The sequence below is a fragment of the Theobroma cacao genome, chromosome 1 (genome assembly GCF_053813885.1).
Source record: "Theobroma cacao isolate CCN51 chromosome 1, ASM5381388v1, whole genome shotgun sequence".
Lineage (NCBI taxonomy): Eukaryota > Viridiplantae > Streptophyta > Magnoliopsida > Malvales > Malvaceae > Theobroma > Theobroma cacao.
The window spans coordinates 2600843-2620849 of NC_142639.1; the positions used below are offsets into that span (position 1 = coordinate 2600843).

A 20007-nucleotide genomic window follows, 5' to 3' on the forward strand; every position below is an offset into this window, starting at 1 on the left:
CTTGCATTAATCCATGAACATCAGACACATTTGGGAAGGCGTGGAAAACTACAGTAAGGGAAAATGATCAATAGCACTTCGATTCAAAGTTGGCCTTTCGGCCACATCCAAAGGATCTCTGCTCAGTACTCCCCCATGCTATATATAAAATTTGAATCAATGTATTATGAATTCACTAATGGTTTAAGGATCTCAGTATTCCGAACACAAACAAGATGCAAAAAAAAAAAAGAAAAAGAAGGGGAAAAGGTTAGTATACCTTCCAAAAGATACTACAAAAGACATGAACAGATTTAAGTCAAAGTGAAATTACATGAGTAGATCTTAGTCAAAAAAACCATGACCTAAGACAGATCTATCAATTGCTCAACAGTAGAAAGTTCTTGAACTGCAAACATTTTGTACAAAAGAACTGCCAAATTAACACCAACTCCTGAGAGATACAAAGAAAAATAAGAACACTAAACCCCAAGGCAAGAAAAATAAGAGAAATTAAGATAAAAAACAATCCCCATTAGCACAAGTTTTAAGACCTTCGACTTTACCTAAACCTCCTACAAAATAAGAAGAAAGCCACCCCCAATCCCCCTTTAAAAAAATATACTCCACATCTCTACAAGTTATCCCCTCCAAGAAATGTAACTATATTCCAATCTCCACATCCCTGCAACTTGATCCTCCTTCACTTAAAAGGTCCTACAACAAAAAGCATTGATGAATCAGATTAAGCAGCCTAAAATAGTTAGCTTCATAAGGAAAATGAATGTTTTATTTCTCTCTAAGTTTATCTTCTCACCTCTGAAGTCTTGCTAACATGGTTCTCCTCATGAACAAAACCCGACCTTTTACTGTCACCCATTCTCTCCACAGACCCTTCACTCTTGCCAGCTTTTTTGGAACCAATGTGGGTTCTCTTGAGCCCCAGAAATCCCTTCCACCTTGTGGAACCCTTTGGAGGCCTCAGTGTCACATTATCATCATCATCCTCAACAAGAAGCTCTTCTCTCAAAGTCCTTTGCATTTGATTGCTACAATTATCTTTGAATGGCAAAAGCTTACCCTTAAAGAAAAGCTCATCAGCACTCATCATGGAATAGTTTGTCACTGAAAATTCGAAGTCTGAAGACACTGGAGCCTCTCTTGCACTCCTTTCTTGCTTCAGTATCTGCTGAGTCTCAACAAAATCGTTTGAGAAAGAGATTCTTGGACTCATGGGAGCGCAGTGGTGATGACCTTTGTGCTCGGAGTTATACATGTCTAAGCATGCCATGAGCTTATCAAAACAACATGGAAACCCTAATAAATTCTATAGGGACCCCCTTACACTATTACAACTTACCAAGTAGATGTTTGTATTTATATCTAAGGAAGTAGGGGAGCTTGATGTATGTTTTTTTTTTTAATTCAAGCATGTCATGCCCATGATGTGATGTTTTTTGTCATGACATGTTAATTGGCATTCAATGATGACCAATTTTGAAGACAGAGAATCCTCCAACTATGGTTCTATTTTTTTACTGTGTTCTCTTGGACTGGACGTAGGTGAAGTTACTAAGAAGCTTTCTTTTCGTCCAAAGTTCTACCATAATATAATCGATAAAATAAATACATAAACAAGTAACCCTCTTTTCTAGAACCAATCTCCTTATGCTTCGTGTTTCTGAAATGCACTCGGAAAACTTTCTATGAAGATTCCAAGAAACAGTCCTTTGTCCTTCCACACCAGTGAAATCTTTTCCCTTTTCCTTTACAGAATTCTATCATATATTTATGAACATCACAATAATTTCCACTACCATTTATCTCACTCGTACGCTTGTTTTTATTTCAACTACAAAGATAGTGAGACTGCAACCACATCATGATTTTTTGAACATTTAATCCAATTGCAAAAAGCAAAGTGGGTGATAGGTAGTACCCAATAGAGCTGCTTCTTTTCATTACATTTGGGTGCAAAGACTGAATCATATTTTCACAAGAATAGCATCTGCCAGTGATAAGCAATATGCATGGATGCACAGTTTACAGACTTAACCTATTTTTTTTTTTTTACTCTTTTAATTTTTAAACGTGTGGTTCAGTGGGTTCCAATGAAGAAGAGAGCTGAGGCATCATTAATTATGAAGACAGTAAATAAATCAATAAAAAAAATAATGGATGGGTTTTTGTGAAGAAATGGGTGTCTTGTAGCCAGATTTAGGGAGGTGGAAACAGTTTCTATTGCTGGCATGGAAAGCAACAGCAGTGTTATTTAAAGGATAGGGTTTTGGGCTTTTGAAGAGGTAACTGCTTTTAATGTTTTCAGCTCAAAGTTTTATTCATTTTTCTTTTTGACAAAGAAAGAAAAAAAATAATAATAAAAAGAAGAGTTGCAGTCTTGCAGAGTCCAGAGAGAAGGAGCTGCCAAGGTAGGGGATTGTCTTGGATTTGCTTCTGCTTGACCCTGCTTTGACTTGTAAGTGAAATACCAGTGAATGAGCTGGCGATACCGACTCATCAAAAGTACCACGTGATCTGGGGTTTGCTTTTTCTTTAAATAACTTTTAAACCAAAATTTTTAACTCCTCTATTCAAATTTTCTACATGTTGATAAGCCACCATTTTATCACTTCTTTATCTCCTAGAAACCCAGTTTAAGGTTTTAATACCTTGTTGATTGTTTGATAATCATTGAGGTTTTCTGATAATAATCACGTATTAATTAGCAAGTGGTCAGTAGGAGAGGCAATCTGCAAATCTCCTTCCAACTAGTTATCAGTGTTAGTATACTGGAAGGGATCACGTGGTCACGTGCAGACCTCTTTTCTCTTCCTAACATAATGGTCTTTGTCTTGCACTACGGATCAGATGACAACTACAAATCATGAGTCATTGAGGATTAGGTTCTGCTGTCAACTTTTCCCCCTTCTTTTTATTTAATTTTATTTCTTTTTCACACTTTTTATCAGCTGTGTGAACATGTGAAATTCACTTGGGGGAATGATTTTAAACTATCCAAATACATTGGCAGAGATGCTAACATGTTCTCACAAACCCTTGTCCTCTTCATCGAGCTGTTCAAAACCTTTTTGGTGATACTAGGCGTTTTCCTTTCTGTGATATTAAATAACAGTACATAGATGGTGAGTATCTAATTAAAATATGAACAATTGGGTTAGGTCTGGAATCTGGCAAAGGGCACACATTCATTTGGATTTTGGAGTGTGCCGATCAGCTTTTAGTTTAATTTTTTAACCTTAGGAAAAGACAGATAAAGAAGGAACAGTTTCAAAGATCATGGTGAGCTAGGGTAGGTCTGCGAGTAACATGTGGGGGTGGGGGGAAAGAAGAAGAATACAAAGAAGACTGACCTGCTTTTAAATATTGAATTGAATTTTTGCTCATAAAAGGACATGGTTGTCACTCACATGACTCAAAAACCCTGTTTTTTTTTTTTTTTATTTCCCTTCTCTCCAAGATTCAGCCAAATGGGGTTAAGACACGTGGTGGATTCTCATGTATCAGTGCCTGCAAATGAGGACCAGTCAAAACTCCACATTGAATCCCAACACACACAGAGCCTTGGGTTTGGCTGTGGTGGTGGTGCGGGGCCTGAAAGAACTGAGAGCAGTCGCTTTTTGGGCTTCATCTAATCTTTACTGTCTCTGTTCTGGTCTCCTATCTTGCTAGCAACAGCTTGGAGTTTTATTAGATTTTTGGAGTATTTTAACAAAACCTGAGAATGCCCCCACCTCTCTTCCTTTGAGTGGAGGGGGTTTCTTCTCTGTTCATCTCTCCCCGATTGGAGACATTGTTTAACGTGCAAAAATCCTGTTGCATAAATATTTTTTTTCGGTTCCCAATGTTGGATCAGAAGGAAAACGAAGTTCTCTGGGTGGGTGGAACTGTGCAGGTGTTGTTGCCTTCCATGTAAAAACTTAGGGGTAGGAAGTACGGAGGAGTACATGTGGGTCTTTCCTTTATTTGTGTTATTCTCCATCCGTGGGAACTGCCAAATTCGACCAACTTTCGTTTGTTCTTCCCTTATACTCCCCCATTCATGAATGGTTTAATCCCAATCTTTTCCAACTTGTTCTTTAATTAAATACCCAACAATGGATTCTATTTCTAAGTTATATGCTACCATTTTCTTCGAGGATAATGAAATCTTCTGTACCAACATCGGCCTCAAGGCCCTTGTAATTGTCAGACCAACCTTCACAACTCTTGGGCTTTCCCTCTAAGCCTGGCTTAGGCTGTATATCAGTACGCTTTCCAGATGAAGGAAACCGCAGATCAGCTTGCGGAATTAGAATGTTAAGGAAATTATATAGTTCTATCCCACTAATATGCAGAAAAAAGATACAATTATTTCAAATCTGGATTGAAATAGGCAGGAAAACCCACAATGGAAGCCGAGAATCAGGCTTCATTATGAAATACACACATATTTGTAGTAGTGGTAGTAGTAGTAGTAGTTGAAACCTGCATGCATGGCTGCAAACACATAAGATTAATTTTAAGAACGTTCGTCCGTTCATTAAATTTTTTCTGAAGATTACCAATCACTTGGATAAATTTTCATATGCAAGCGTTGTTGAGCATAATTCACGAGCTTCTCAATCTCCTTTCCATTTTCAATTTGGCCGTCATGGTTGGAATCTGCCTCTTTCATCGCTTGACGTGCCTTCCACCATCCAAACCAAACTCTCAGGCTGTGAAGAGCTTCTTTCAACTCTTCCTGGTTGATCCGTCCATCATTATCAGCATCGAAATGGCGCAGCCAGGCTTTGAATTCGTCCACCGTTATTTCCCTGTTGGGATGGACCTGAATACAGCGCAATATGATCGCCATCTCTCTCTCTCTCTCTCTCTCTGATAGGATAATGGAAGAACTCTGCGAATGGAAGGCGATGCACGATGTGCTCATCATGGTTTCCTTTATGGCGCTAGTTGAATATCTCTCAAAAGGTGATGCTTGAATAGGTTGATCTTAGTGGAGAACAGAATCCACCAGCTTGGGCTGGGGATGACACTTTCTTCCTATGGGCATCTTTTAACATATCTTTTAAGATGATCTTTTCTTTGTTCAATTCCATTCAACTTTATTCTGCAAGCATGGACACGGTTTCTTTTGAGTTTCGATTGATACCCTTACTGAGATAAAATGCTTGACTTTAGCAGGCCAAAATGAAGCACGACTATAATGCTTCAAAACTAAATTTGTTTGTTAATAACAATTGGTTTATTTACATTTAAAAAAGGGATAAATGAAAAAACAAATTCACCACAAGATGCAAGCAGAGGGTCTAAAATCAAGAAACAGAACACTTAAACATTTGATTTATTACTTAATATATAATCTCTTTGCTTAAATAATAGTGTTCAATTCCCTTCCATAAAAAAAAAAAAAATAAGGCATGGTGCTGCAGAATACTAAAGTTTTGTTTGTGCTGATATCAAAAGTAAGCTATAAGACAACAACTAGTAGGTGCATATTAAAATATATCTAGGGGCTGTCACTTTTTCTTCTCTGTTTTTCAGGCAACTTAATTAAAGATTATATTTAGTTTGTTGCCTGCCAGGCGGTGAACTAATGTATAATTCAATCAAGTTAATCATCCAAGGTATATAAAATTCATTTTTATGATCTTTTAAGAGTTAGTAGTATAAACTAACAAGCTTGCCATTCAAAATTGAGAATGATTTTATTCCACATGGATTATTGGATATTAGAAGACACCGAGAGTCTTACTACTTTTCTCAGAAAAAAAAAAAATCCCAACAAAATTCTAGAGGACGAGATTAAGAGGCCAATGCCATTGCATTGGTATAAATTCAATAGTAGCTAGTTTTTTGAGGAAAAACAAAAGTCTAAATTATTGTAAGTAAATAACCCAAAAACACAATAATATCGTATTTTTAGTTTAAAGGAAATCTGAATACAAATTAGTAAACAACCTCGATTTTTGCAGCAGTGTAAAGCTTCTTCTTGGGGAGGTTTACTTGCATCGTGACAATCAGTCTTGACCCGTGGAGCAGTACTTTCTAGGAAATGGGGTTAAGCTCTTGAGCAAACCTATGAGTTCTTCTTCAACTGCAAGGTTCCTTAACCACTAATTCCGAGTTAATCACAAAATCTTCAAACTTATTAACAAGGGAAAAAGAAATGTATACTTCATCTCATGGCAATGCAAAGTATGCACCAGCAGGGTATCCAGCAACCGCCATGAAAGCACAACCTTCGCACGTCTCACCTTTCCATGGAACAGCAAGCGCTACGGGGTGGTCTACTGGCCTTTGCCATTGTTGTGATGACCCTGCCAATTGTTTGATTACTTGTTTATGTCCATGTGTTACCTTTGGACAAATTGCTGAGATAGTGAACAAAGGGTCCATCTGTAAGCTTCTAAAACACCTATTTTAAGTATATTTTCCCACAATTTTTATGATCCTGAAGTCTTGAAAAACTGATTTTGGCTCTTGATTTTTGGTATGCAGCTTGTGCAGCAAGTGGTGCAGTTTATGGACTGCTGGTTCTTGCAGGCTTATCCTGCTTGTACTCGTGTGTTTACAGGTCAAGATTGAGAGGGCAATATGACTTGGAAGAGGCTCCTTGTGCAGATTGCTTGGTTCATTTCTGCTGTGAGACTTGCTCACTTTGTCAAGAATACAGAGAGCTCAAGAACCGTGGCTTTGATATGGGAATTGGTAAGTTGGCTCGGTTTTGTTGCCTTTTTCTTTAATTTTTATTCTGTCAGATTAGCATTAGCTCTGTCATTTTCACCTAACTCTATGCCTAACTGATCAGAAAGTCATCTCTAACAAAGCTATAACAGTAACAATGCCGACAAAATCCGAACTTTTAGAGTTATGACTAAAATAAGACCAAAGCAATATCTAGTCACTCTTTTCCCTTTTCCCCCTTTCCATTTCAAACATTAGCAAAGGGTAGAAGGAAGCAATCAGAGTTGGAAGAATTTTACATGAGTGTAACCATAGTAGTAGTTCTTTTTTACTCTTATACTTGAAGGACTTAATTCTAGAATCTGGAGAGGAGAGGCTTACAACCGCAGGTAAATGTAGAATCCTTCCTTTCTCAATATGATTGAAGTGATCAGAAACAAGTTATAACTTGACTTCAATTTCCAAAGGTGAGCATAACGATAGAAACCTAGTTAGTGGCACTCACTTCAATTTTTTTTTCTCACCTAGTGTGAAGTTGTCCCTTCTATATTGATTAATCGATTTTGAATTCAAGGTTGGCAAGCAAATATGGATCGACAAGGCAGAGGAATTACAGTTGCTCCTGTTGTTGGACGTATGGCCAGATGATCGAACCCAAAGTACTCCACCAACATGTTCAATCTCTCTTCTATTTTATGCACCATCTGGATTCTGTAGTATTTAGTTAATGCATTTTGATTTGTGCTTTTTATTCTGAAAAAGTACTGCATATCGTTTGGGTGCTGCCAACAGAAATATTTTTCACTATATTCAGTGCCTTTATTTCAAAACGGAGCTGCCTAAGTACAATAGGTGGGGTGGGTTGGGACAGTTTCCAAGTGTTCACTTAATCGTCCATATAACAAAGGACTAGAGATTGGAAGTTAGTAGCCTAATTAACTCTATGTCCCTTATTTGATATATAGTAACTAGAAATGCAGAAAAGATGAACTAGGAAAACAAGATTTTGATATATCCGCCTGCTGCCAAGAACTTACCCATATGATATTGGGGCTAGTTTCCCATTTTAAAGGGCATAACACAGCATCACTGAGATGGCTTCATGGTGCGAGTCATCATGGTCATAAATTCATTTATATCGATCAAACCATCCCCATCAGCATCAACCCCTCGAATCATTTTGCGACAAGCTTCCAAGCTACACCTCTCTCCCATCTTCTTAAGCACCTCCATCAGTTCCTCTGCGCTTATTTTCCCATTGCCATCCAAATCATACACCCGAAATGCACTTTGGATATCATTGGAATTGATCCCTTCTCCCATGTTACGCATCATTTCAATGAACTCCTTGAAGTCGATAAAGCCATCCCCATCGGTGTCAATTGCACTAAATGCCTTTGCCACTTCTGTTTCTGCCATTCCTTTACCTAGTACTTTCAGAGCTGACTTGTACTCCTCCTTCGAGATCTTACCATCTCTGTTGGTGTCAAATTTGTCGAACACCCATTTCATCTCTTCCGCATTTGGCTGATAAGTCCTTGAAGACACGTTAGACTGTTGCCTTTCCTTGGTGATGCTCAACTGAGTTGGTTTTCTTGACAACTTCCTTGGAAGCCCTCCATATTTGAACTCGATAAAACTCAATTTCGACATCCTTGGATATTGCTGTATGAAATGCAATGTTGAAACTGATAAGTCTGATACGATCTCCTATGTTAGGCACCTCTCTCTATATATAACCTTGACAATTTGACATTCCCTTTTATCCTTCTTACCTATTAGGAATCAAATGGCGAGATCAAGTGGAATCTCTATTAATCTCACTTTTTAAGAAAGGCTGTCGCAATTTGGTCTGGTATTCTTATTCCAAAGTGATCATTTCCATCCATAGAAATTCAGATTGAAGTCATGGCGTAATAGAAAAGGCATACTACTTTCTAGGCCAAACTAAAGCAGAAGGAAGGTATTCCTACGCTACAAGTTGAATCATAGGCACTATCGTGCTAGATTCCTATTCGACTCTGCCCTTTCGGCAAGATTGATGTTAATTATACAAAAGTAAAAACCACTTAGCCTTTTTCTGTTGGGAACTGAGACGAATTACGTACAGAATAACAGGGGAAAAAGAGAGTGCTTTCGTATAGAATAGTGGAATTCACTTGCAAATATTGTTTTACGTCCGAAGAATAATTAAAGAATAGAGGATTTGCCAGTCTTTCTAGGCTACTTCTATAGCACACAGATATACCATTAACAGAAAGGAAGAATACAAAACTGCGAGTCAGAATCAGAACCAGTTTAAGTTCTTGGCAAAATGATTTCCAACAACGTGAAGGGTTTGCTGTACATTCATGATAGCTGTGTAAGATTAATGTCAACTGAGACTTTCTGGTGCAGAGGACTTAAAGGAGGAATCTCGGAAGAACTTATTCTTTGTTTGAAACTCGATGAATAATCATTAGAACGAAAAGAAATTGACAAAAGGAGGCAAAACGGTTCAAGGAAACAGTGGACTTTGTAGTAGTATATAGGACATTGTTTGTGAATCAACAATCACTACCCATTTTCTGCAAAACTAAAGTAGCTGTGACTCAAAATACCGCTAAAGATCATTTAACCACACTTGCAAGGTGAGAGGTTAGCAGAAAAAGGAGGATGGATTAAAGGGTAGTTGCCAGAATCTAATATAAGATCTTTGGTTTTGATATACGAGTGACTAATCACTTGAACATTTTATCTAAGTTCTAATAACTCTGATTGCCTGCTTTGCTTCAAAGGAGGGTTCAAACACCCGAATCAACAAAGGGTATTCCCTACATTGATATATATATATATGTAGAAATGAAGAGTTTGTAAGAGTAGGGTTTTTCTTGATCTATTGGTGGAAATGGAATGAAGAAAAAAACCAAATAATTTAGTCTGTCTTGGAAGGAATGTTAGGATTTAAGATGTAAACCATGGACTTTGCTTTGCTCCTTTCAAACCACCGCATAAACTAGGGTCGCCTGCATTACATATTTATACAATGCATTACATATTAAAACTCAACCGGACAGCAGGTCCCAATATGTAAGCCTATGCAAAACCGTCTCTCACAAGCCAAATATACAAAATTTTTAATATAATGAACTCAAAAAAGAGAGAAAAAAACGACAAGTACTAATTATGTAAACATTTATACTTAAACAAACTAATTCACCAGCATAACTGATATTAATCCCTGGAATTTGCTCTGAACTTCCTCCTCTTCTTCTGCATTTATACCAGTCAGCTGTCTGGCTCTTTTTGCTTGCACTAACCAATCTGTTCTAGCCACTACTATGACCAAGACAATCACACATGCCACCTGGGCTGCCAATAGTCCCAGCCAAAGGCCCAACAAGCCTATATCCATGAAAAAGCCCATTAAAAATGCAATAGGCAACCCAACACCATAGAATGATCCCAAATTTATGTTGGCACCCAAAGTTGGCCTAGCACTCCCCCTCAACACCCCACAGCCGGTGGTTTGTGGGCAGTTCCCTAGCTCACAGAGCCCTGCCACCGGCATCACCATTGCTGTCAACGACAAAATCGCTTTATCATTTGTAAAAATTTGTCCCCAAGCATTTCTCATTGTTGTCATGAATGACATAGCCATGAAACTAGTGAAAACAGCACATGATAATGCAATCGTGGACGAGGTTTTTGCTTTGCTTGGCTGGTTTGCTCCCAACTCATTACCAACCCGTGTAGACACGGCTAGACTCAAAGATGAAGGGAAGATATAGATAAGTGAAGTTGCTTGTATCAGGATTCCCACTGTAGCGACTGCCTCTGGGGCATTAGTGAGAAGCCCTGAAAGGACTATCATAAGCTCATACCACCACCACTCCAAGCAAACAGATATGCAAGTTGGTATAGCTAGGCAAAGTATTGGCTTCCATTCATCAAAGCATTCCAGGGACCAACCTTGCCATGTTTTATCACAAATGCCAGAGAAGCATAGGTAAAGCAAAAGGGTTATAAGCAAATTCAAATCTGTCAAGGCAACTGCTACAGCTATACCTTGGATGCCAAGGCTAAGATGATAGACAAGGATGTAGTTGATAGGAGCATGTAAAGCAAGGGCAAAAGCTGCACTTAACATAAGAGGGAGGGTTATGTTTTGTGTTCTAAGGTAAATTCTGAGAGGGTTTATTAGAGATTGGAAGAGTAGATCTGGAAGAGAGAATGCAAGATAAGTAGAGGCAACCGTCGAGATAACTGGGTCTTGGCCACAAAAAAGAAGGATGGGCTCAATGTTTAGCCACAATATTGAAATGGGCAAACAGGATATTGTGAGAATGGCTATGGTGCGTTGTAAGGTTTGACCCATAAGAGGCCATTGTTTGGCCCCGCAGGCTTGAGAAGATATGGCTTCCATTCCCATTGCAAGGCCAGAAATGACAGAATAGCCTGTAATGTTCGCAATACCAATCGATAGAGACCCTCCTGCCAATGCTTCTTTGCCCAATTTCCCCATAAAAAACATCGATATTGCTGATTTTCCATAGATAAGAAGGCCAGTAATGATCATAGGCAGGGCTATGGCATAAAGCTGCTTGATCTCTTCAACAACCTGAGAGATAAACGAAGAGAGAAAAGATATTTTTTGGCATTGGATTTATCTCTTTTTTTTTTCCCTCTTTACCTACTAAAAAGTAAAAACAAAACCAAGTACAAAGAACAGTAACGAAAAATACAAGGAATAGTGGCGTCACTGTGGAAACTAACCTTTGAAAGTGATGGTAGCCAAGCTTGACACTGGCAATGAAAGGAATCTTGCTTCTCTGGTGAAACATCCTTAACACATTCTTGAGATAATCTATCATCTTCGTTGAGCAACAAAGGAGTAGTAGAACTGTAATAAGCTGCAACTCCCTGACCACTCATTTTAATCAAAACCTGGAGGATATTTCTTCTAGAAACATGCAAAGAAAAAACAGGGTCTTGGATTAATAAACCAAAGAAAAAAAAAAGGGCTAATCAATCCTTCCTCTCTTCTAAAGACATGCAAAATAGGTGTATATACCACTAGCTAGAGCTGTGTTCTGAATGTCCCTTCTTTCCTTCTTTCTTTCTTCCTCCTTTTTGATGAGAAAATAAAAAGAGAGTAGTGGGGAGAGAGAGGGGTTAGTTAGGGTTTGGAGGTGAGAAATGGACGAGTGTGGGGAGGGATAAGGGAAAGGAGGAGGCCATGCGGGTGGTTCGTCCTTTTCTTTGAAAGGGGCGCGTCGGTACACTGAAAGAGCTTTTGTTTTTGAAAGCAAATATGCTGGCAGTCCCTCCAAATGCCAAACATGGAAAGCTGTCAACACATCATCAAACTCTCTGTAAATCCCCAAAACAACCACTGTTTTGTCTCCATGGTCCCTTTTGCCCCCCCCCCTCCTTTCCTTCCTTATTCATTCGAGGGGTGGGGTGCCTCCAACGGTTCCAATTTCCCCTTTTCCTTTTCCTCTTTTCTTCATGTACCTACTCTCCCTGAGCACGTGCACTTCCTTTCCTTCATACTCATACTTGCCAAATACGTTGAGAAAGGTTTGGGTGAAATATACAATGCAATAACACTTGTTAGAGTTATTTTTCAAAGCAACAATGCACTTTCGTCCCAATGTATAGATTGTTGCAGGTCCATGGTGGGGAGACGTATGGAAAGAATAGTATAAGTTGTAGTAACTTTTATCAACTTCAAGGGCAAAGCATCTATCAAATTTTTTGAACCCTCTCTTGTTTGAATTATTTTTATTCCCATTTATCTTCTCCGTTCATTTATACATAGAAAATCACGCCTCCATAATTAAGTATCTGAAGTTTTAAAACACTTGTTAGAATTCGTCCAGATTCATTAACGAAGTTACAACTTTTAGTTAAGCATCTATAAAAAGAGAGTTCAATTTTTGTTTTCTTTAATGAGTCTATATATAATTGCCTCTCAAAAAAAAAATATACATAGTTAAAGGGATTTCTCTTATTCTCCAAACAAAGAAACTGGAAATGGGAAAGAACATTTCGAGGGTGAAACGAGGAAAGGTTAAAGGCACCTGTATGGGTGGCCTAGCCACGTCCCTTTGAGAAAAAAGTTTTGCATGCCTTTATTATTATTCTTTTTTTATTTGCTTTGAAGTTGGAGGAATTAGGAACACACTTTGCATTTTGCATTGCAATTTCCATGCTTGTTGCAGGGCCATTTATCACCTACACATGAATGCCCTGATAGACCGTGCATGGAGGGCTTTCCATTTGTTTTTGGTGGGTGGTAGACCCTATACTTTTTTTGGAATAAATGATGTTTACTTTACAATTTAATTTCTAGATCAATTCACCCGGCTTCTCTCTTTCTTCTCTTCTCTTCTCTTCTCTTCATGTGTGTGTGAGGCTAGGCCATACAAAGTGATAGGGAGAATATGCAAATAGGGATCTTTCAAAAGGGCAAAAAAAAAAAAAAGAGAAAATTTATAATATTATTATTGTACGTGGGAAGCTGGCACCAATTCAAGACATCAGTGTCTACAAGTTATGACTGGATTTTCATGCATAAATCCAAAGTAATCATATAATTCATCAAATAAAAGCTGGAGAAATTATGTATGGATGGTGACTGATGTTGGGTGAGTGTAATTTGCCAAGTTCATGAAAATCAGGACCCTTAATTCCACCCCCATTATTGAAATATCAAAGTCACATTTCTATCCATTGGAGGCAGACTTGCACCGTTTGAACGTCTTCGTCTCTCCCACTAGCCCCCACATGTCCCCGAATGATATAAAATGTGACCAAATTATGGGCTAGCCTAACCAATCAACATTTTTCAATTTCTTAATTATTTCTTCCTGGCATGACGACGGTGATATATAAAAACGTTTGAGAGAAACTATCGACCCACAAAAGGAAATAAGAAGACGAGCTAGCTTTGATCAATTAACCTTGTATGGATGTATGTCTCTATATATATATATATACAATACAAGATAAAGCAAACTGTTTCGAGCAAATGAAAGTAGAAAGCGCCTATAGTTTTACCAAAAAATGAGACAAACTATGGAACAAAAAAAAACAAGAACAATATGGTATAACTTTTGATCATGAATCATTGATATCAACCTAGAAATTAATCATTATTCTTGCTAATTAATCTTCTGTGGGCGCCTATGAAACCAATGGTCTCTTATTAGAGCAAAAGGGACCACAGCAAAATGGTCGCAACAGCCAGGCCATGACCCCTTTTTTTTTTTTAAGGGGGGGCTGGTTTTTGGGTTAGTTTTGATTTCTTAATCGATCTTTACCCTGCTGGGAAAGAGGAGAGCGTGGTGTAGGGACAAAGGAGGGCTCTTAATATATTACAAATATCACACTCCCTAACAAATGTAAGAGTCTTTTCTGTCTCCTTTCTTCCCCTCTATTGGACATGGCCTTCTAGTTCCCCACCTTTATTAAAAAAGTTGGTTCTCCATTGATTGGAACTCCCTCAAAAAGAGTTTCTTATTGCTCCAAATGGGGAATGATATTTCTCATTAGCTGACTGATGATCCAATTGAAACTTGTAGCTCTATAGCCAGGTGACCCACAATTCCCTGATTCATTCAATTCCCAATTCCCAAAGCTCTTGTTGTTGGGACCCTGCCACATGCTGATCCCATGCAAAAGCCAACTGATGATCACTTGGCTGCGGTTTGAGTAAACTTTAGGGAATCTGTCTTAATCCAATCATAGTGATTTATCTCTTAGCCTTTTCTTTCTAGGTTCAACCCTATTTACATAGGTATCGCACAAGCTCAGATATTTCCTTCTTTCACATGTTGGACTACTTAATCAATGGAGCGAGAAGCAAGCCTTCATTTAAAGCTTCAATAATTGTTTTTAGTTTCAAATAAGGTTAGGAAAATAAAAATAATGTATTGGTTCTTCTAAATACCTGTCACATGATTGTTTTTGTTCAATGATTAAAGCCAGGGAATACAAGATAAGGTCCTTCGATAATGTAGCTATGGGAAAACTCACTGGTGAAACTGTCTTTTTAGAGAACTTTGAATGAATTACTTGTTTGATTCTTCTTTTCTGTTTGCCATATTCGATTAATGCTTCCATCATATTAAAAATTTGCTATCAGTTTGTAACTTGTAAGTATGCAACATGAGCTTGCTGATCTTCTTGTCTATCTGGCTAATGAAGATCTTGATAATATTTCAACCTTTTTTTTTTCTTTTTTGTTAAATAGTTGCTCTAGAAATGGTAATTCAGATACCCTTGGCAGGGCAAAGGCGACACAAAATTTATTTCTCTAGAATAGAGTAAATGATCAATGGGTCCTCAGAGACAGCTTTGGCCCTCCAAGACCTAAAATTAGGCTACAGAAATATAGAACCTACTGCATGAATGGCCAAAGAGAAAAAGAAAGAAATATAGAATCTATTAGTATCTGAGTACTACAAAAAAAAATATTTATTGCTATTTTCTGATGTTTTGGGCCCATGAAAGAAAATTAGAACTTCATGGTCATATCAATCAAATATCTCGCTTTTCAAAAAAAAAAAATATCAATCAAATATCTCATCCTCCCATAGCTGCTCATTTGATCCCTGACAAGCCAACAGCCATTTGGATAGACTACGGCCCATAGGCATGAGTTCATGACTTTAGCTAAATATATCAACTGGGCCGGAACAGGCTCATCCTTCGATTCGAGGACGAGCATGATTTAGGGCATGAGAATTAAGAAGCAATATGTCAAAACATGCTAACGATCATATGTGGCCGAGCCCAACCATACATCCTTCGAACTGCGTCTTGCAGGAAACGAAAGATGACTTTCTTCCACAAAACTGAAAATTTTAAGCATCAAACAAAACAAACAAAAGGAAGAAAAAATGGTAATGACAAATCATATCAATTACGAACATCCTTATACAATTGTTGGTATTTCATTGCTATGATCGAATTTATTTCTTTATTCAAAACAAGGACAGGTTGGTTACACTGTTTTTACTCCATCATGAAGCAAAGCATGATGCACTCCGAGATGCACACTTAAAACCAAATCAAACTGAGTGTGCAAAGTCGATAAGAGGCTAGAGGTACAAAAGAAGCTTATATCCAAAACACAAACTAAGAAGAGACTGCATAAACTATTACAAGAATGATGTTCAAAATCAATGTCAAATCTGATACACCACCAGATATGTTTACGTACTCTAAATGCTGTAAAGAATGCGGAGCATCAAATCCTTTATCACATTTTAGAAACTGCAGACGGCCAAAAATCATCATAAAATCTCAGAAATCTGCAACAAGATTGTATTCAGAATTAATACCACAAAGGTTCATACATAACCTAAAAGAAAGATGGTGGATAAAGTTTCTAAAACCTAACCACCAATAGATTATCCTTACACTTGGAACGACAATACTAGGGTTCCATTTAGTTGATACTTTCGTAATTCACTTTTTGCTATTTGCCTGTTTTTGGCAAAAAAGGCAAAAATATCAACCAAACAGAATCTAAATGAAACTAAAATTGTTTTCAAAGATGAAGAAGGAACTCCTTGCTGTCAAGTGCAACTAGTTCGGCATCATTGTCAAGTTAATGCCATCATAATATTTTCTAATCCATAAATCAAAGAACAAGAGCAAGTACTGTGCTTACATTTATGGGCATCTCAGCTATGATAAGGCCGCTGCTTTCTTCTAAGCTTTTCAGAGTTACCACTTCACCTCCAACAACAATATTGATCACAATTCCATCTGCTTATATTTTAATGAAATCATTTTGGGAATATAAGATTCATGATGTGTGAATAATAAAGTATTATGGCTGGGAAGGAACCTGCTGCCAAACATGAAGTCAAGCGCCTCATATATGTTTCCTGCAAGCAAGGCCAAGTACAAAAACAGAAGTTACAAGTGTAAATCTTTGACAGATGGATTTGACAAACAACATACAATAACACACAAAAACAACATTCAAAGAAACTTGAACTGTAGTATTTCATGACCTGAAATAAGCTTCTAGCTCAGAATTCAGAACCCTATGACCACCACATGAGCATGCTAAAATCGGTATAACTCTACATATGAATAACTCACATGGATAGCAAATTGGTAACCAAACATTAAAATTAGCAAACAGAAAAGTAAATTTGCTTCTAACAGCTGACTTCACTTCCTCATTGTACAAGCAGAAACATGCTAAAAGTAGGCAGAAGGGCCATGATTCAAAAATTTTCAAAATTTCTACATCACTGAGCACCTAGTCAGGTAAAACACCTCTAAAATGTAATTGGTAAGAGCGAAAAAAAGCAATTCCATCCTTGCTAATCCATGATTTGTAGTCAGCAGTCGTGTCAGTCTGATAGCTACCAACACCCAATTGAATAAATGACAGAGTAATAGCTTATTTGATCGAAATCTTGAGATTCTATAACATAGAAAAATGAAGCTTAAAGGGTTCTATCCACAAGCATTTACAAACACTGCTCAACGTGCTAGCTAGAGAGATAGTTTCATACAACATGAGTGATAGACAGAACAAATTAAAACTTGTACCTTCTTTGTTGGTAATTCATAATTAATCAGAACACGAGCCGAGATGGGAGATTCGCCAGAAGCAAGAAGTGGAAGGCAGGTATCAGTTACGACAATCATACAAGATTTCTGCTCATCTTTCCCAATTTCATGACCATCTCCTGTCTGAACTGTAACTTGTTGGTTCCAATTCATCGTTGCTTCCCTAAATTTCTCGAAAATTAAAGCCCGTTCTGCTTCAGCTTGGTCGCTGTACTGGCATAAATTAAAAATATAAAATTAATAGTCCAAGTGGTACTATATAGTTGAAAGTAAAATTGATAAAAATATTACCAAAGACGACAAGGAAACGTAAGGGAGATTGGAGACGGCGGAGCAGACGGCGTCGAGCTCGTCACGTGAGCTGCAGCAGACTACTATCGGAAGGCACGTGCGTCGACCGGCCACGCCTAGGAGGTCAATTAACGTCTCCTGTAAATTATCATTTTCCGGGTTTTTTTTTTCAATTTAGAATTAATGAAAAATTGAAAATTAACCGAAATAGGAATGGGTAAAAGAAAGAGAGAGGACCATTTTGAAGTGGAGTCTGTCGACGGCGACGTAGAAGTGGCGAAGTTGATTGGAAGAACTGGAAATTCATGAATTTATTTAAAAAAGAAAAAGAAAAAGAAAAATTACCATGAAAATTAAGTAAATAAAACTGAAAACTAAAAAACAATGGGGAAGTACCAGAAATTAGAAGGTGATTGAGAGGGAGGAGATGAAGCTTCGATTGCATCCAAAGCCATGATCTCTTTCTCTTGGTGTTCCAAATTGCTGCCTTCTCGCCGACCAACTCGGAACCTTATTTGAGTTAACGCGTTACGCGTTCAGGTACAGGTTGAGCCATGATTCCCTAATAGCTTTAGAAGTCAATTACAATTTTAATACAATAGTAATTTTAGTTAATTAGGATAATTTTGTTACATTGCAGAGATGTCAAGTAGTAGGATACTATTTTTTTTTAAGTACCTTAACCGAACTTAATTATTTGATAAAGTATTTTAATTATATAAATACTGATAAAGTTTTTGAATTATTATCTGAATTTATATAGGCTTATTTTAAATATTATTTGTTAAATAGTTGTAATGGTTAAATACTCAATTAAAATAAATTTAAAATTATTTTTTATGTTTCTTTTTATTTAAAATTAAATTAATAATTTAAAATCAATTTATAAAAAATAAATTAAAGTTTAAAATTATATTTATAGAAATTAATGAATTTTACTAAGTATTATACTAATTACAATAAATTTATAAATATAATGTAATATATATAAATTAAAATTTAATATAAAAAATTATTATTTATAATTGGATTTTGACAATGAGTATCTCAAAGACTATTATTTGAACACGTGACAAGTAATAATTTTATTGCCTAAACTTAATTATGAGGTATCTTAATTTTACTTAATGGAGTCATAAAGTTTTTATAACATTCTCAATTTTCAATGTAAATTAAGTCAATTAATAATTATCTATTAAGTATGTTATGCCTTGATGAAATATGAGAATATTGAATCGACTTTATGGTTTAAGGTTTTGATTTGTATGTCATATGATAATCGATGATATATTATGTGTGGATTTAAATTTTTAAATGATTTGAAGTTGTGGAAAAAGTTTAGAGCGAGTTTAGGCTTTGCAAAGGCCCATTTTTATGAATCTAGACTTGAAAAGTCGAGTATGTTAGTCCAGGATCAACTATAGCGCTTTCATAGTCGATCTTGTAAAGAAAAGTTGAATATAAATTGGACATATTAGTTTGGGATCGACTATAGGCCCTATATAATTGATCCTATAAAGGAAAATAAGGTGCATTCTGTTGGTCTACGATCGACTACAAGTCCACTATAATCAATCCTAGACTGTCATATCAGATTAAAACGGGTTTAAAAGCCCCAAAACACAACTTTCTCTTATTTTCTTCCTTCACCCTTATTCTCCACCTATTTTCTCTCAACTCTCACGCTTCAAACCCACTAAATTCGAATGATAAATCAAGGATTTTGAGTGTTGAAAGTTGGTTTATTTTCACTTTCTCCCTCTAGAATTCAAAAGCCTTAATCTCCCAAATTGATTTTTGAAGCACTTAGAATTATTTGGAGTGGATTAGAGCTTGGGAAACGTTTCTAAAGGTAAGATTAAGCATTTTACCGATTGATTTTTAATTTAATCAGTTAATAACTTAGATTAATTTGATCCAGCTTTGAAGAAATTGGTCTTTTTTAGTTGACTAGGGATTTAGAGAAAATAATTATATAATCCAGTTTCTAAGGTATGGATTTAGCACATTGTTGAAGGATTTAACTTGTATATTGAATTGTTAAAAATTTGTTTATTTTTAGAAAAGCTTACATTTTTCTAAAGTTGAGATTTAATTAGCTTTATGATGTTTTGATGTGCTTAGGGGAAGATTGAGTCATTTAGGCACTTTTATGAGCTAAAACACGATTTGAGGCTAAGAATTAAAGTTTGATTGTGGAGCACCTCTAATATGTCACTATAAATGGGTTAATTAAATGCATGTGATGTATAACGCGTGGAAAATGAGCTACACTAGTACTATATTATGAATGTAGGCCTAGTTGAATAAGCCTAGGCTAGAGAACTATGTATTTATATATATGTGAATGTGATTGCCTAGATGGAGATGCCTAGGCTAGTATATTATTGATGTACATGTTAGTGTATGTGTTTACTTGTGAATGCCATTGAGAAGTATGAGCTGTTAGACATCTAGGTGATGTAT

At 36.8% G+C, this 20007-nt stretch overlaps 6 protein-coding genes across 7 annotated transcripts; 1 reads left to right on the top strand and 5 right to left on the bottom strand.

Annotated features, from left to right (window-relative positions):
* Positions 1-362: 362 nt before the first annotated feature.
* On the bottom strand, positions 363-1429 carry LOC18611111 (membrane-associated kinase regulator-like protein). The gene is made up of 2 exons (XM_018127463.2): positions 797-1429; positions 363-696 (listed from the first exon to the last, which is right to left on the bottom strand). Exons 1-2 carry the CDS (start codon positions 1268-1270, stop codon positions 643-645), a joined length of 528 nt encoding a protein of 175 aa, XP_017982952.1. The 5' UTR covers positions 1271-1429; the 3' UTR covers positions 363-642.
* A 2918-nt stretch (positions 1430-4347) lies between these two features.
* Positions 4348-4913, bottom strand: LOC148764429 (uncharacterized). The gene has a single exon (XM_088810442.1). The coding sequence runs from the start codon at positions 4910-4912 to the stop codon at positions 4538-4540; it is 375 nt and encodes a 124-aa protein (XP_088666568.1). The 5' UTR covers position 4913; the 3' UTR covers positions 4348-4537.
* Positions 4914-5957: 1044 nt separating this feature from the next.
* On the top strand, positions 5958-7381 carry LOC18611113 (cell number regulator 1-like). The gene is made up of 3 exons (XM_018127469.2): positions 5958-6380; positions 6481-6690; positions 7241-7381. Exons 1-3 carry the CDS (start codon positions 6149-6151, stop codon positions 7312-7314), a joined length of 516 nt encoding a protein of 171 aa, XP_017982958.2. The 5' UTR covers positions 5958-6148; the 3' UTR covers positions 7315-7381.
* Positions 7382-7440: 59 nt separating this feature from the next.
* Positions 7441-8383, bottom strand: LOC18611114 (uncharacterized). The gene has a single exon (XM_007047172.3). The coding sequence runs from the start codon at positions 8317-8319 to the stop codon at positions 7753-7755; it is 567 nt and encodes a 188-aa protein (XP_007047234.1). The 5' UTR covers positions 8320-8383; the 3' UTR covers positions 7441-7752.
* A 1320-nt stretch (positions 8384-9703) lies between these two features.
* On the bottom strand, positions 9704-11867 carry LOC18611115 (protein DETOXIFICATION 49-like). The gene is made up of 3 exons (XM_007047173.3): positions 11720-11867; positions 11422-11608; positions 9704-11266 (listed from the first exon to the last, which is right to left on the bottom strand). The coding sequence occupies exons 2-3, from the start codon at positions 11578-11580 to the stop codon at positions 9857-9859; spliced, it is 1569 nt and encodes a 522-aa protein (XP_007047235.2). The 5' UTR covers positions 11581-11608; positions 11720-11867; the 3' UTR covers positions 9704-9856.
* A 3722-nt stretch (positions 11868-15589) lies between these two features.
* On the bottom strand, positions 15590-18103 carry LOC18611116 (initiation factor 4A-like protein). 2 transcript variants are annotated; one of them, XR_016024290.1, is made up of 6 exons: positions 17938-18103; positions 17779-17836; positions 17542-17679; positions 17230-17463; positions 16331-16550; positions 15590-15968 (listed from the first exon to the last, which is right to left on the bottom strand). XR_016024290.1 is itself a non-coding variant. In XM_007047176.3 (6 exons), exons 1-6 carry the CDS (start codon positions 17994-17996, stop codon positions 16301-16303), a joined length of 657 nt encoding a protein of 218 aa, XP_007047238.3. In that variant the 5' UTR covers positions 17997-18102; the 3' UTR covers positions 15975-16300. The 2 variants fall into 2 exon arrangements, 1 of the variants encoding a protein (XP_007047238.3); XM_007047176.3 differs by lacking the exon at positions 15590-15968 and having other exon boundaries at positions 15975-16428; positions 16511-16550; positions 17938-18102.
* Positions 18104-20007: the final 1904 nt, after the last annotated feature.

What these genes read in the sequence shown, in the direction of transcription:
- LOC18611111 (XM_018127463.2), bottom strand. Translation starts at nt 1,270, where the DNA reads ATGGCATGCTTAGACATGTATAACTCCGAGCACAAAGGTCATCACCAC. An exon ending in ATGTTAGCAAGACTTCAGAG is followed by an intron (nt 697 to 796) that starts GTGAGAAGATAA and finishes TTTTTGTTGTAG; the next exon opens with GACCTTTTAAGTGAAGGAGG.
- LOC148764429 (XM_088810442.1), bottom strand. Translation starts at nt 4,912, where the DNA reads ATGATGAGCACATCGTGCATCGCCTTCCATTCGCAGAGTTCTTCCATT.
- LOC18611113 (XM_018127469.2), top strand. Translation starts at nt 6,149, where the DNA reads ATGTATACTTCATCTCATGGCAATGCAAAGTATGCACCAGCAGGGTAT. An exon ending in AGTGAACAAAGGGTCCATCT is followed by an intron (nt 6,381 to 6,480) that starts GTAAGCTTCTAA and finishes TTTGGTATGCAG; the next exon opens with CTTGTGCAGCAAGTGGTGCA. An exon ending in TGGCTTTGATATGGGAATTG is followed by an intron (nt 6,691 to 7,240) that starts GTAAGTTGGCTC and finishes TTTGAATTCAAG; the next exon opens with GTTGGCAAGCAAATATGGAT.
- LOC18611114 (XM_007047172.3), bottom strand. Translation starts at nt 8,319, where the DNA reads ATGTCGAAATTGAGTTTTATCGAGTTCAAATATGGAGGGCTTCCAAGG.
- LOC18611115 (XM_007047173.3), bottom strand. Translation starts at nt 11,580, where the DNA reads ATGAGTGGTCAGGGAGTTGCAGCTTATTACAGTTCTACTACTCCTTTG. An exon ending in GGCTACCATCACTTTCAAAG is followed by an intron (nt 11,267 to 11,421) that starts GTTAGTTTCCAC and finishes TTTATCTCTCAG; the next exon opens with GTTGTTGAAGAGATCAAGCA.
- LOC18611116 (XM_007047176.3), bottom strand. Translation starts at nt 17,996, where the DNA reads ATGGCTTTGGATGCAATCGAAGCTTCATCTCCTCCCTCTCAATCACCT. An exon ending in CAATCACCTTCTAATTTCTG is followed by an intron (nt 17,837 to 17,937) that starts GTACTTCCCCAT and finishes ATGAATTTCCAG; the next exon opens with TTCTTCCAATCAACTTCGCC. An exon ending in ATGAATTACCAACAAAGAAG is followed by an intron (nt 16,551 to 17,229) that starts GTACAAGTTTTA and finishes CCTTGCTTGCAG; the next exon opens with GAAACATATATGAGGCGCTT.